At 54.4% G+C, this 14,250-nt stretch overlaps 1 protein-coding gene across 1 annotated transcript in view; it reads right to left on the reverse strand.

Moving 5' to 3' along the window:
• Window positions 1-7,014: 7,014 nt before the first annotated feature.
• The window catches only part of CATSPER3 (cation channel sperm associated 3), a 7,903-nt gene continuing 667 nt past the window's right edge, over window positions 7,015-14,250 (reverse strand). Inside the window, exons 2-7 of the mRNA XM_015563394.1 lie at window positions 13,805-14,127; window positions 10,698-10,880; window positions 9,891-10,031; window positions 9,462-9,581; window positions 8,464-8,621; window positions 7,015-7,548 (exon numbers count right to left, since the gene is read on the reverse strand). Of these exons, the coding sequence (XP_015418880.1) occupies window positions 7,443-7,548; window positions 8,464-8,621; window positions 9,462-9,581; window positions 9,891-10,031; window positions 10,698-10,880; window positions 13,805-14,127 (1,031 nt within the window). The 3' untranslated portion in view covers window positions 7,015-7,442. The remainder of the gene's footprint in view (window positions 7,549-8,463; window positions 8,622-9,461; window positions 9,582-9,890; window positions 10,032-10,697; window positions 10,881-13,804; window positions 14,128-14,250) is intronic.

Below are 14,250 nucleotides of genomic sequence, written 5' to 3' on the forward strand. Positions count from 1 at the left end.
GGCTCAAACAGATACTTGTGCACCCAACGTTCATAGCAGCAGGATTCATAGTAGCCAAAAGGTAGGAGCAACCCAAGTGTCCAACAGATGAATAAACAAAATGTGTAGATACAACGGAATACTATTTAGCCTGAAAATGGGAGGAAATTCTAGTACATGCTACAGCATGGATGAGCCTTGAAAACACCATAATAAGTGAAATAAGCCTGTCACAAAAGGCCGACTATTGCGATTCACTTATATAAGGGACCTAGAGTAGGAAAATTCAGACAGACAGACACAGGACTGCGGGAGTCGGGGGAGTGGGGCTGTTGTTTAATGTGTCTAGACTTCTCAACCTTCCTAATGCCGCGACCCTTTAATACAGTTCCTCCTGTTGTGGTGACCCCAACCATAAAATTATTTTCGTTGCTACTTCATAGCTGTAATTTTGCTACTGTTATGAATCGTAATGTAAATGTCTGATATGCAGGATGTATTTTCAGGGATCGCGACCCGCAGGTTGAGAACCGCTGGTCTAGAGCTTCGTTTGGAGGTGAAACGAAGTTCTGGAGCTGGATGGTGGTGATGGTTGCACAACAATCTACTTAATGTCGCTGAATTGTACACTTTCCAGGGCACTTTAAAAAGGTTAAAATGGCAAACTTCACCTCGCGTGTATTTTTCCTTTTTTAAAGTCTGTGTGTTTATGCCCTTACCTTATGCAGAGAGGCACTCAGAGGCTGGTGCCAGAATGCCCAAGGCTGCGTCCGTCAGAGCTGGTCTGTGCTGTGGGGAAACCTTTCCTTGAAGGCCTCACTGGCAGCCTTGGGAGGACCGGTGACCGCTGACCTGCACGTGGCCCTCACCTCATTCCCCACCCCTCTGTTCAGTGTGCAGCGGGATCTCATCAAGGACACTTGCTCTGCTGAGCACAGTGTGGGCAAGAGTGCAACTGGGTGGATGTCTTTTCTCTAAGTTTAGCATAAAATTAAATAATAGGTTTGCCAATGCCTCTCCCCTTCCTGCCCACCCCCCCTCTGCCCCCCACCATCTCTGCCTAAAAACCAAACAAGGCAGGCTGCAAAACAGTATGCAAGCGCAGTAACAGTTTTGTTCTTATCTATGCACAGAGAAATTTCTGGATGTGCACTAAGTGTTAACACCAGCTATCTTTGTGGTGGGAAATCGGTTTTATTTCATATTTCTTTTCCAAGTTTTTTTTGCACTGAGCACTTTTACTTTTATAATGATGAAATGAAACAATATTATTTAAAAAAATACGAAGACCTGTGATCTTAGGACAGGCAGGGGGCTGCTGCCCAAAGTCCCTTCCTCACCCCAGAGGTGCCGGTCATGAATCATCACGTTCCTGGAATGATATATCAGCTCTCGGGATTCAGCCTCGTTTGGGGAGAGGGGAGTGTGACAGGTGTAAAGTAAATGCTTACAGATTTGTACAGAGATGAAATTTCTGTTTTCAAATACATTCTCCTTTAAACAGATGTCAAATTAATGGATGCCAAGAGGAATATTCAAAGAGTAATTTGTAATGACCTTTTATTGCTAAGCAAAGAAGGCTCAGAGTTTAAAAACAGTTGTGATAAGCTGGGAGCCCATTTCTCTCCTCTTCCCTCACTGCACTCCCCATCCTGCAACTCAGCAACCTCTTTGCTCTGCCCGCCCCACCTTACACACACACACACACACACACACACACACACACACACAGTGTGTGTGCCTGCCAGCCAGCATGATCATGGAATAGTTATAAAGAGGTCCAAATCACCAAGGTTTTACTACACTACTAAAAATAGTCATGCTTACTTAGCCTTACTTAGTGCTTAATAAGCACACCATTTCTAATTCTTCTGCCTGAGTAAACGAAAACATCATTCCAGAAATGCATTTTTACTGAAACAGGAAGGCGTGTTCTTTTCTTCTTTGTTCGTACACTTTTCTCCTCTTCCCCCTTCTTCCTCCACCCTCTACCCCGTGTCCCCCTCAGCGGCCCACCCCTACCCTTCTGAAAATTTCAAAACACAAAGGGGAAAGTAACAGTAATTTGGACTTGGCTTCCATGCAAAATGGACCAATTTTTTTAAGTGTCGGTAATTTGTCCTGAAAATGGATATAGGGAGTTGGGCTGGAAAGGCTTTGAAGAGTGGGTTTTATGAGTGGAAAATGAGGCCTGCGTGTGCGAGAATGTGCGCTGCACTCCCCTCCGTGCCTGGGACAGTGCGGCACGCGCGGGAACCACAGCTAATAGCACCATTACTGCCATTATCACATTACGTTATTATTATTCATCAGAATCAGGCAAAGCATATTAACCCATTTAATTGAACCAAGAGCTTAAGGTCCCAGTGACCGTGGACAGTGCTTAGCAAACCCTCCCAGACATCGCGGCCATAAAGCACCGGCCGCTCTGCCGCTCGCCGAGCTGGCCTCTCTGGGCACTTTCCCGGGCGCACTGGGGTGATGCCCATTCCCACCCGACTGCAGCCTTCCAGGCACACACCTGTGTGTACATACCCTGTGTGTAAACCCCATCTAACAAGGAAGCATTTACACAAAAGACACACACACACCAAGAACCCCTATTCTACCCCCCACGCTGGAACCCTATTGAGTCACCGAGGCTGGTGCTGAGTACTGACTCCCACCATTTGTGGTGAACACCTGGCTTCTCCTGAGCTTCGTACCCACTCCTCCAAAGCTGCTCGACTCTCCCACGTGCAGAGACCTGCGCAGCCTCTTGGGGCAGTGGCCACGGCCCCTCTGATCTAGCCCCTGGGCTGGGCTCTTCCCTGGGACACAGCCCGGCCTCCCAGAGCCCAAGTTTCCTCCGTCGGATGGGCACTGGGTCTACCTGCTGCCCCTCAGTTTGCTGTCAGGCTTCGAAGAGACCCGGGCGTGACCAGTACGTAGGTTTCCGGGTGGGCTGTTGCTTCACACAAACCTGTCCTTGATCATCGCACTGACCTCCTGTCGCTGGAGAAGCTCTGCGTGGGGAAGCTCTTGCTTGGTCAAGGTGCCCGGCCCCGCCCTTCCACATCCTCCAGTGCCCCAGCCGGCTGGCCCCACCGGGAAATATCTTGCTTTATTTCCTGGAGGACAATGGCACTTGAGGATGCTGCTCTGCCCCCGATCCTCCCCGGGGTCAGGAGCTACCACTTGAGTGGGACGGCATCACCCTCCACCTTGAAGTCCATTTCCTGGGCCTGGGGCAGCAAGTAGGTCCTGGCTCGAGCTCAGCCCAGCCAACCTCTAGGGGGGTGACAGCCCGAGACCGGCAGACCAGGGGTTAAGAGAATGGACTGTGGAGTTAGAGCCTGGGTTCAACGCACAGTGCTCCCACTTCCTGCCACAGAACCTCTTAAGCCTCCGTTTCCTCATCTGCAAAATGGAAAAATGTGAGGACATGTGTATAGTGTTTGACAATGTTGTCTGTGATCTAATAGGCTTAAAATAACTCCTGGGTCTCTCTGCCTACTTTCTCCCACCCCATCGTGACTCGACAGCTGGCGTATCTTGGGTAGTCCATCACTGCCGCCCACATGTTAGGATTAGCCCTCCCCGACTGGCGCTGGGAGAAGAAATATCTATGGGTGGAGGAACTGAGGTATGATTGAAAGTCAGGTCTGAAGTCAAGGGTGAGAATGGGAAAGGAGGAATCAAGGCTAACTGGAGCAATCTGGGAAGGCTTCCTATTAGAGGGGGCCTGGGGCAGGGTGTTGAAAGATAGGATTAGAATGGGTGTGCCAGAGGGGAGGTGAGACTGAGCCAGGCAAAGGGGGGCCCTGGAAGGCATAGGGGGAGGAAGAAGGCAAATAGGGGAGCCTTAAATGCCAGGTGAGGGGCAAGGCCACTCTCAGAGGCAGCGGGAATCAAACCCGCCAGGTTGCTGCCCTGCTTCCAACTGCCGAGCTGAGCACTCAAGGTCCGCAGGATCTGGCTCCAATCTCCGTCCCCAGTTCCCCGCCCCACCCCACCCCACACTGAAGGCTGCAGCCACACCAACTTCCCAGCACTCCCTTCCCCTCTTTCCCATGTGCCTGAGGTTCCTTCTGCCTGGAATGGCTTCCACCCACCACCCACCACACACACACACACACACACACGCACCCTACTGCTTCTTCCCCCTGGCCCCGGCTCCTCACTGCATGGATCCATCCAGTCTTGCTGGTATCCGGTAGATTTCTCTGTCTCTCCCATTTCTCTCATTCTCCACCGAGGAGGAGAACCAGGAGCTGCCTTCCCTTCCAGCTCTGCAGTCCTGGCTCTCCCATTCGCCAGGGGCTGCATCACACCAAGCAGAAAGCACTGAAACTAGAACCTGGGAAAGGTGAGGCCTGTGGCCGACCTGGTGGAGAGTGTGGGAAGAGTGGGCACTCGTGTGTTACTAAACCTCTGTCACGTCTCGCTCCTTTCTCCCTGGTCCCCACCCCACGACTGGAATCAGCAACCATCACCACTCCTTTCTGAGGAGCCCCGTTAGGAACTCTGCTCTCTTGAGCCTGTGGGACGATGGAGCAGGCCCGGGCAATTGGGGGCTAGGGACAGACACCAAAACAGGTGGGGATACCCTGAGCGCACAGCCTGGCCTGGTAAAGGGCACTGTGTTTTAGGAGGAGTCCTGTCTCACCCACACCTGAAGAACACAGAGGGGTACAGTTCCTAGCATCGCAGGATTGGACTTCGAGGGGCTGCTGGAATACACAGGAGAGCATATTCTCAGACACTGCCTGGGTCTCCATAACACAGGCCTGCTTCCTGCTGGTGGAATCAACAGCAATTTTTTTAAAAATCTGGTCACTTTCCAAACACCTCCAGATCCTTCTCACTGGGGGAGGGCCTGGCTGTGACCAGAAGACTCGGGCCCAGGTCCCCACTGCAGCCCCCAAAACACCAGGCTGGCCAGATGGAGATGAGCAGACCACTTGGGGACAGCTCTGTGGGATCCCGGGGCCGGGGGTGGGGAGGAGGGTCCTGCTTCCCACCACCAGGCCTGGACAAGCAGAGCCACTCTGCCCCGAGCAAATCAACTGAAAGCCTGGGCCAAGCCTGTTTGCGTTGGTGAGAGCCCAAGTGGGAATTCCAATCTGCCAGTGTTTGCTCTACAGGCAAATAGAGCCAAACAGAAATGCTGCTTTGGGACTCTGCGCCAAATATCCGTCGGCCTACCCTGCCAGCAGTGTTGGGCCAGCCCTCCGCATGTCACCACTCACAGTTCTCTGCTCTGTGACAGCCTTCTGCCTTTGCCCTTAAAAGCAGCTCGCCACAGCCCAGTGGCCCATGCTCATGACTTCCCTGCTGGGCCTGGGACCCAGACCGTCCCGCCAGGCCCGCCTTGCGTGTGCCCATTCTGCACCAGCTCCATCTGGGGGCCCAGTCACCCCCACCCTCCGCGGGAGCCTGACCGCTGCTCCCTGCTCTTACTTCTTACTCTCTTGCCACCGCGACTCAGCCCCTGACTGGCATAGCCCACTCTGCATCTGGCCACTAAGCAGAGGCAGAGGTGACAGCCAGAAAGCACAAACCATAAGTTGACTACGTCTTTTTTTATTTGATCCTTATATCTGGTCAGTTTATCAGCCCATTTCTCAGAAGAAACAGCTGAGGTTTCCAAAGGCCAGACATATTGCCTAAGGTCACCGGATGAAGGAATCCAGGGCTCCTGACTCCAAAACCTCAGTGCTTTCTCACTTGCCTCCCTGAAGGAAGTCTCAAGATGCCTGGGGCGTTGCCCAGGGGGCCCAGTGAGAGCAGGTGGATGTGTTTTCATATCCCCCTGAACGAGGTTGGCACAGCCAGTGTGAGCACTTGGCAATGTCTGCTTTCCCTCCTTCCCCCTCAAAGGAGCCATTGCCTAAGGCCCGCCTGCCCTGTGCCCACCCACCAGAGCACCCTTAGAAGCCACTGGCCCTCCTGGTCAGGCATTGAACGTATAGGCCCTGGCTTCTCCCTGCCCTCCTAGGGCACAGACACCCTGCTAACTTCAGGCCCACCTCCCCAGGCATTGGCACAAAGTTCTCTCCAACCCAGGGAGCAGCACAATCCCTGCCCCAGGGGGCTCCCCAGAGCATGGCCACAGGCTGCACTCTCCAGAGCTATCCTTGGCATTGTTCACACAATTCTCAATTTGGTCCTGAGAGTGTGAACATTTGCAAATGGAAATGACTTAAGTCTCTTGGAAGATGCGCGCTCTCTGCAAACAAATATTGTTACTTCCTCAGGGAAACTTTCTTCCAGTCTGACTGGACTTCTGTCTCCCCTACACAACCGTAGGCACCAGGGGACCAGGACTAGATTGTGGGCTCCTCTTCACAGAACCCCCAGTACCCAACACAGCTCAGTAAGCAGTCCATGTATAAATGAAACCATGAATATAGTTTCCATCTGCCCTTGTCATGTGGCCTCAGGGGTGCTGTCACCCTGGCCTAGAGCCCTTGGGACCCTTTTGTCCAGTCACTCTCAACTCTACTTGATGTGTTTTCTGCTGACCTGACTCCCCGTGTGGGTCTGGGATCTTTCTGCACTCAGCTATGGGTGCTGGTCTCCCCCACCAGGTCTCCCCAGAACCCGCCCTCCCTCTGTCTGAGATGTCACTGCCAAGGTGACAAGCCTCAAGAATACTCCCCAGCAGTGGAGCAGAGGGCAACAGCCAGACCTCTGGCCTGGCCCATTTGGGAACAGGGGGTACCAGGCACCCTGCCCTACCTGGGCCTTCAGATGGCTCCATCATGACCAGAGCAGTTGGTGTCAGGCCCTGGGCAGCTCTGGCAGTCACGTGGCTAGGAATGTTGCAAAAAATTGCACGTTTTCCGTGGGGGGTCCTAACCAACCATAAGAGGGGAAGCAGCCCGAAGTGCTTGTTGCAGGCCAGCCAGACCCGCCCACCCTGAGCTCCATGGCCGCATAACAGAGTCCTGCCAGTCACAGCTGCACGCCTGGTGCACGACCACTGCAAGCCTAGGAGAAAGCAGAGACGACTCCAAAGAGGGGTCCCCAGAGCAATGGGCCCACAGAGAGCTGCAGCTCTGCCAGGTGTGGGGACGGCCCATAGGTGAGCCCAGAGAGGTTCCGAGGGAAGAGGCCACATCAGCTCAAAGGGGCCAGGCACTCGGGGCTGCTAGGCCTGGAGCCACTCAGGTGGCTTTCCCAGGAACACAGTGGGGCCCTGCTGCTGGGGTCAAGGAAAAGAGACCCAGTGTGGCCCTGGAAGAGGCCACTGGCCCGGAGGAGTCTTGAGCCTCCTTCTCCCACTCCAGAGGCCTGGCTGTGTCATGAGGTAGATGGTGTCAGAGGATCAGGCTTCATGGGCACCTATCCAGACCCAACCCCCAAAGGTGGGGAAACGCCATGATCACAGCAACCGTGAAGAGGCGGGTTCAGAAAGCCTGTGTTTAATGGGGGCTGCCCCAGCCTGGGAGGCCCTCAGCGCCGCGTGCCCAGTCGCACTACTTCTCGTCAACCTTTGCCGAGGAGTGGAGCTGCTTCTTCCGGGGCAAGTCATCAAGCATCAGGTTCAGCACGTGCACAATCTCGTAGTACAGCTCCTGGAGCCTGCAGGGGGCAGGAGAGGGCCTGAGCGCAGGGGCGGGCTCTATGCCACCGGGCTCCCCCATCCCACGCCTGCACCTGGCACTCACCACCCCTAGCAGGTGTGGGGCCAGGAAAGAGCAAGGACTTTAGAGCCCCGTCAGGGACCGGAACCCAGGTCTGCCATTCCCCCTGTGGCCTGAATGGAGTTATTTCACTGCATGAGTCAGGTTGGGGACAACAAACTCCTGGGCTCTGTGTGGTGAATAGAGAAAACCAGCCCCTGCCTGGTCCACTCTGGGCCAAGGTGGATGTTCCCTGATGCCCTCCTTCTAGTTCCGCCTGTCCACGAAGCCCTCCAAGAGATGTCTGTCAAGAAGCCAAGCTAATCCTGTCCCTCCTTGTTCAAGAGCCCAAGGTGGCTCCTTAATGCCCATGCCCAGTTCCCCTTCCTGGCAGTAATGGCCAGTAAAACCCCAGCTAACTTGCACGAAGCACAGTGCTGGGCCAGGCCAAGCTCTCATTTCCGTAGAATTGGCCCAACAGCCCCTCATGAGGCAGGTGGGAAAGGGGCAGAGACTTGCCCAGAGTCACAGAGGAAGGCCCTAGCAGAACCAGGCCAGGAACCTCAGCTCTTTCCTCTGCCCCTGAGAAAGGGTTAGTGAGAAGGGGCCTGGAGAGTCCAAGGAGCCAGCATTTAAATGCAGGCCAGGGCAGGCTGGGGAGGGGCAGGGGGCAGAGTCCCCCAGCCAGGGGCCTGTCCACACCTCAGCCCAGCCCCTGTGCATACATGGAACGCTGTACCCCACGAAGGGCCTGGCTCTGCCCAGCCATTGCCCCCTTGCTTTCCCAGGGCACCTGGCATGGCCCTGCCCTCAAGGAAGTGAGACCAGGAAAGTCCTGGCACCCTAGGGCTAGGTCAGTGGTGCTGGGACTGACTTGTAAATCGTAGCGTCCTGGTTGTCCAGAGTGGACAAATAGATGTCGATGAAGGGCAGGCTAGTGCCAAAATCATCCAAGACCATGGGGTCAGTGTGCTCCAGGGTGTTCTTGAAGTTCTCCACCAGCTCACCAAAACTTTTGTAGTCAACATTTGCCTAGAGAGGGAGGCATAGAGAGATCAATGATAAGGAGGAGGTGAGTCTCAAGATGTACAGAGTCCTGGGGACCCTCCACAAGGGGCCCAGGCAGAGGGCTGACCCTGGCCCTGTCTGAACTTGGACGCCCTGACCGAGGGAGCCTCCTGAGCTACCATCACTGAGAACAGGGGACACAGAAAGGGACCAGTGAGAGAGCCTGAGTGGGGTTCAGCATGGCCTCACCTGCCCTGAACTAACCTTCAACACAGTCAAGAAAGGCAGATGTCTCTGCCTCAGAGCAGAGGCTGAGGAGGGAGGTGCTGACCACGTGGGGAGAGAGGGGCAGAGTCCGGCTCAGGACCTGGCAGAGCACCAGGGCTCCATGTAGGGAGCTCAGAGCACTTGGGCTGAAAAGAGAAGACGCCCAGCCCTTTACAGCTGTAACATGCCTGACAAAATCTCCAGCCTGTTGTGCTCATTCTTGTTCAGTTTAGAAAACCAGGTTAGGAACACCTGTCAGGGCCTCCATGGCCTCGCCCATGCACAGGACGGGGCCGTGCCTCCTGGCGCCCAGTGAGGCCTCGGTAACAAGAGCACTCCAGGCCAAGGCCCAGCAGACCAGCTCTGCCGGGGAAGGAGGGGGATGCTATTGTGACCACAGCACGCCACATTCACAGGTCCAGAGAAATACTAACGTGCAGGAAATAAAGCTTGATTCTGGAAAATACAGGAGCTATTACCTGCCTCACCTAAGGCCGCAGGTGCCTGAGGCCACCTTCCACTCCCGTTTTTTGGCCATTGCTTCAGCCCTGACTGTCCATGCACGTGTTGTCCACCTGCCTGTGGAGATGACCTTACCTGTGTCTGCATCAGCCTGCTGACTTCCTCCTGCTGCCGCTTCACGATCACCTGCTTCCCTTTCATGAGCGTCATGTGCCTCTCCAGCAACAGCTCCCGCTCAAACTTTTTGATGGAGTTCTGGAGAGTGGGGTGACAAGAGAAAGTGAGGGCTCCCATGGCATACCACCACCAACCCCCGCCCCTGTTTTTCTTCTTCCCTAGCCTTGCACTGCTGCTCAGACCCCTTAGCAGGAGGAACCCTCCATACAGGGCCAGCCCCCAACTCAAGCTGCCAATGCAGCTGCAGTGACTTCCCACGCCCCTGCCCACCTAGCCACCTCCCCTCCACTTTAGGAGAGACAGAGTTCAGGTCCTCCCTGGAGACTTGGCCCACAGCCCCGCCCGTCACCCCAAAGCCAACCCCCAATCCTATGCATGCAGCCTCACCTCGGTGTGGATGATCATCACACCCACGAACATGCTGAGGAATACGAAGGAGCCAAGCAAGATGAAGATGATGGTGAATGCTCGGCTCAGAAAAAAATCCCTGCTGTCCAGCTGCTGCTGCAGGTCTGTCCAGCCATCAACCTGCTCGGGCAGGGGAAGGCATGACAAGTGTCAAGGCCCAGTGGTGTAAGCCTCCTGCTAACCTACCTTAGGGGAGCCCTCACCCCACTAGATGGAGGTTGTCACTTCCTGCATATCAGCCCTTAGCACACACACCCCAATCCACTGAGTCCAGTGCAGACAGGTGGCCTGGTGGTACAGGGCACCACTGTGTGGGGGCACTTCTGGCCAAGGTGCCCTGGGGGTCTGCTCCAAAAAGCTTCCTGTCCTTCCCAAAAGACATGGTCTCCCTGCCAAGGCCTTCTTCGGATAGACTCCAGTCTTTCCAGAGCTCAACAGAGTCCAGACTTCTAGACTTGGGTGGTTTGGTGACAGTCTGTTCCAAAAAGGCTATGTGACATGGGTTTCACTTCTAAATTAAACTTAATCCAAATGAATCATCTTTTGAGAACTCTGAAATTTTTACAATCCTGTGAGACAAATGGGAATGCTCTAGGGAGTCACAAGATTAGAGACAGAGAGGGACCCCTGGTCAGGGCACTAGCTTCTGCCTCAGCTTCCCCAGCCCAGAAAAGTGTCCAAACATGGGGAAGGCCCCACGGGAAGCCCAGAATGTCCACACACTCACACCAGCTGACAGTCTCTTCTCAAGGCTCCTTCCCCCACCACTGTTCCCAAACACCGTACCGTCGCCAAGCTGAAGAGGGTAAAGAAGGCCACAGCCAGGTTCCCCCAGTTTTCCTGGTCACCCTTATCTGGAGCTCCAAACAGGCAGAAGCCCAGGATAGCGAAGATGTACATCAGGATGAAGAACAGGATGAGCACGGAGGCCACAGTGTAGAATGTCTGCCCAATGGCGGTGATGAGCGTCTGCAAGGCAGAGGCACAGGACTAGGCAAGGCTGCAGGTGGGGGTGGGGCTCAGGGGCAGAGGTCCAGTCTGCCCAGACCACAGCTGTGCCCAGCATCCAGTGCCCTGTCTGCATGTGGTAGATACTCCGCCAATGGTTGGATGGAGAGATGGAGGGGTAAAGGGAGGGAGGGAGGGGACAGGAGTGGAGGAGGGAGAGGAGCTCTGCCAAGTTTGAGGGCTGAACCAATGCCTGGCCTCCACTCTGTCATCTATGGGCAGATCGTGTGCTGTCTCAGGTCTGGGTAGTCTACCCATCAGCCACTTGAACCCCTGCCTGGGGTCATCCCAAGGTGTCCTGCTTCTCCCTGAGGGCCAGCCCTGAATGCTCTCTCAGGCCCAGGAAGAAGAGGGAGCCACTCGGGTAGTGGGAATAAAGAGGGCTGAGAGGAAGGTGGCTTCCCATTCTCTCTGGGCCCCATTTCCCAGGCAAGTCCCTGTCTTATGAACTTGGTCTCACCTCCCACTACATTGTCCCCTGCTGGGAAGCACTGTGCATAGCTCCTCATCAGTCATTCCTGAGTGATGACCCAGGGTCTTGCATGTAGTAGGTGCTCAATACATGTTCACCTACATAGACGCTGTCACAGACGTCATTTCAAGATAGGTAGGTGTTATCATTCTTCCCACGCCAAGATGAGGGGTCAGAGGCTCAGAGAAGAAAAGGGCTTGGCCAGGGTCACACTCCAATAAAGTGGCAGAACATGGGCCCAACTCTCAAGACCTTTGCCTTATGCCACCACCTTCACTCCAAGGCCTCCCCAGAGAACCCTCTCTTGCCTGAGGACATCACTCCTCAGTGGACCTCTCGAAGGAGTCTGCCTATCCCCCATGACATGATGCAGGAGGCCACCCTCTGCCCTATCCTCGGAGCCTCCGCCTCCATGGACAAAGCCCCTGCTTCTGAGCAGGGCAAACCTTCCAGCTTCCCTCTCCACCTTGTGTCTCAAAATCTCTCCCCCAGGCTCCACCCCATCCTGCTGCCATCCTGGGGGCCTTCAGAATCTCTGTGGATACCCACCATCCCCCAGGTCTCCTTGTCGCTTGATTTCCTCATCTCCAGCGACCCTTGCACCACTTTAGACCTTCCTCCCTTGGTGCCCCTGACCTGGCACTTAGCTCCCAGTTTTCTCTCCTGACCACCCACCTTACTCTTGAACCTACACTTCGACTCAATGCCCAGCACCTTCGATACTCCCATCCCCACTTCTAGGTCACCTAACTGTGTCTGTCTCTAGCCTACAAGCCAGGGGAGCCAGGCTCAGGTTTCCAAAGGAAGGGTGTCCTGACATGATGTGCACTTTAGAGATTCCCCCAGCTGCTGGCACATTTCTGTTCCAAAACACTCAGTCGTGTGGGAAGTCATTGCAGGAATCCAGGTGAAGGTGGATGGATGGTGATGGAGAAAATATGATGACTATGGGGATGGAAAAAGTCAATAACTATTTAGGCCATACAACAGGACTTTGGGTGAGAGGAAACAAAGCTAACATTCAAATTTATTACTTGGAAGTTGAATAGGGTTGAAGGAGTGCCTTTCAGCAGAAGATAAAGTAGAGGAGGAGGTGCTAAGGTTTGTGATCTGAGAGTGGGGATGGGGAAGAGTGATGACTTCTACTTTAGACACATTGAGTTTGAGGAGCACGTAAGATGCTCAGGAGGCAGTTGGGTCTCAAGGTCAAAGAGAGAGATGTGGGCAGGTAAAGACTCCTGAAAAGTGGAAAAGATCACCCAAAAAGAATATACAAAGAGGAGAACTCAGGACATAGTCCTTAGAAAACAACACTTAGGAGCCAAGCGAAGAAAATATGTACCCGAAAAGTCATACCCAAGCGGCAGGAGGAAAACCAAGAGGAGGCAGGGACAAGGATGCCAAGGGAAATGGCCAGTGGACTTGGCGTCAAGGAGGTTGTTGGTAACCTCAGAGAGACTAGTTACTTCAAGTAGAGGGAAGAAGCCAGGGCATTTATGCCAGATAAGGAAGCAGGGTCTGGGTGTATAGACACCTCTTCCCAAAAGTTTCACCACGAGGAGGAGGGTTGGACTACATTGTTTGGGAGGGGACACATACACGTGTGTGACTATGTGAGGGCAGGGAATGAATGACTGGGGCCCTGTGGCAGGGGGAGCCCTTTAACATTCCCCTCTTCTCCACTTAGGACTGGGGTCCCTGAGTGGCAGGCCTAGGCCCTGGACAGACACACAGGCTAGGCTGGAAGCGATTTCTCAGCCAAACAGGCTCACACACCCTAACTGGTCAAGTTGGCCCAAACCGGCCCCTTCCTGGAGGAGCGTGGACACTGGGTGCCGAGCCAGGGCAAACATCCTGCACAGGTGGAATGCTACGGGAACGCTTGGGTCAGCTCTGAGGTTTGTTCTGAAACCTTCTGAGTCAAGGAAAGGCTGGTCACCCCTTCTCCGCAGGAGCAGCACTGCCAGAGCCGCCTGAACCAACTAATGAGACTGTTCCCGTCCACAGAAGCAACAGATTTGTAGCTGTTGGGGGAAAGCAGGCTACCGGGAGGCTGGAGCCCCGGGCATGTAGTTAGAAGAGTCTGTGCCGTAAGAAGAGGGTCCACCTGGCAGCACGGGAGAGAGGGCAAGTCCAGGTGGCCTCTGGAGCCAGACACACCTTTCCGGTCTCTGGCATCACCTGCTGAGCAACCTGGGGCCTCAATTTCTTTATCGATAAAATGGGGCTAATCATAATCTTTCCTACAAATGTTTTAAGATGAACTGAGATCATCTCAGCAGTGATCAACCTGCTATATAGTAGAACTCAATGACTGGATGCTAGGAGCACAATTATTATTTCACCAGGGGCTGGTGGGCAGACAGACCCTGTCACCTGCCCTCCCGGAAGCACACACTCCTGGGTTACTCACCCGGATGCCCCGGCTATAGGTGATGAGCTTGAGGATGCGCAGAGACTGCATGCCACTAGCGATCTTGAGGTGAGGGTAGTGCTTGCCCTTGATCTTGTAGAGAGCGTAGGGGAATGAGATGACGATGATCAACATCAAGTCTAGCAGCTTGTAGCCGTCCTTCCAGAAGCCAATGGGGTCCGCGTAGAGATTCATGTAGAACTCGGCGCTGTATATGGCCACAAATAAGATCTCTGAGATCTGCAGAGGCGGCAAGGTTTGGGGGATCAGACCTATAGTCTGGCCTTCTCCTTGCTTGGACCACCCAACCAAGTGTGTGCCGGCTGGGGGTAGGGGCTCTTAGGTCACCCACTTGAGAGAGATCCAGGCAGAGTCCCCGACACACAGTACACATACAATGTGCCTGATTCCCTTCTCCTTCTGTGTCTTCCCTGCCCCCCTCTCCC

Source organism: Myotis davidii, unplaced genomic scaffold, assembly GCF_000327345.1.
Source record: "Myotis davidii unplaced genomic scaffold, ASM32734v1 scaffold471, whole genome shotgun sequence".
Taxonomy (NCBI): Eukaryota; Metazoa; Chordata; class Mammalia; order Chiroptera; family Vespertilionidae; genus Myotis; species Myotis davidii.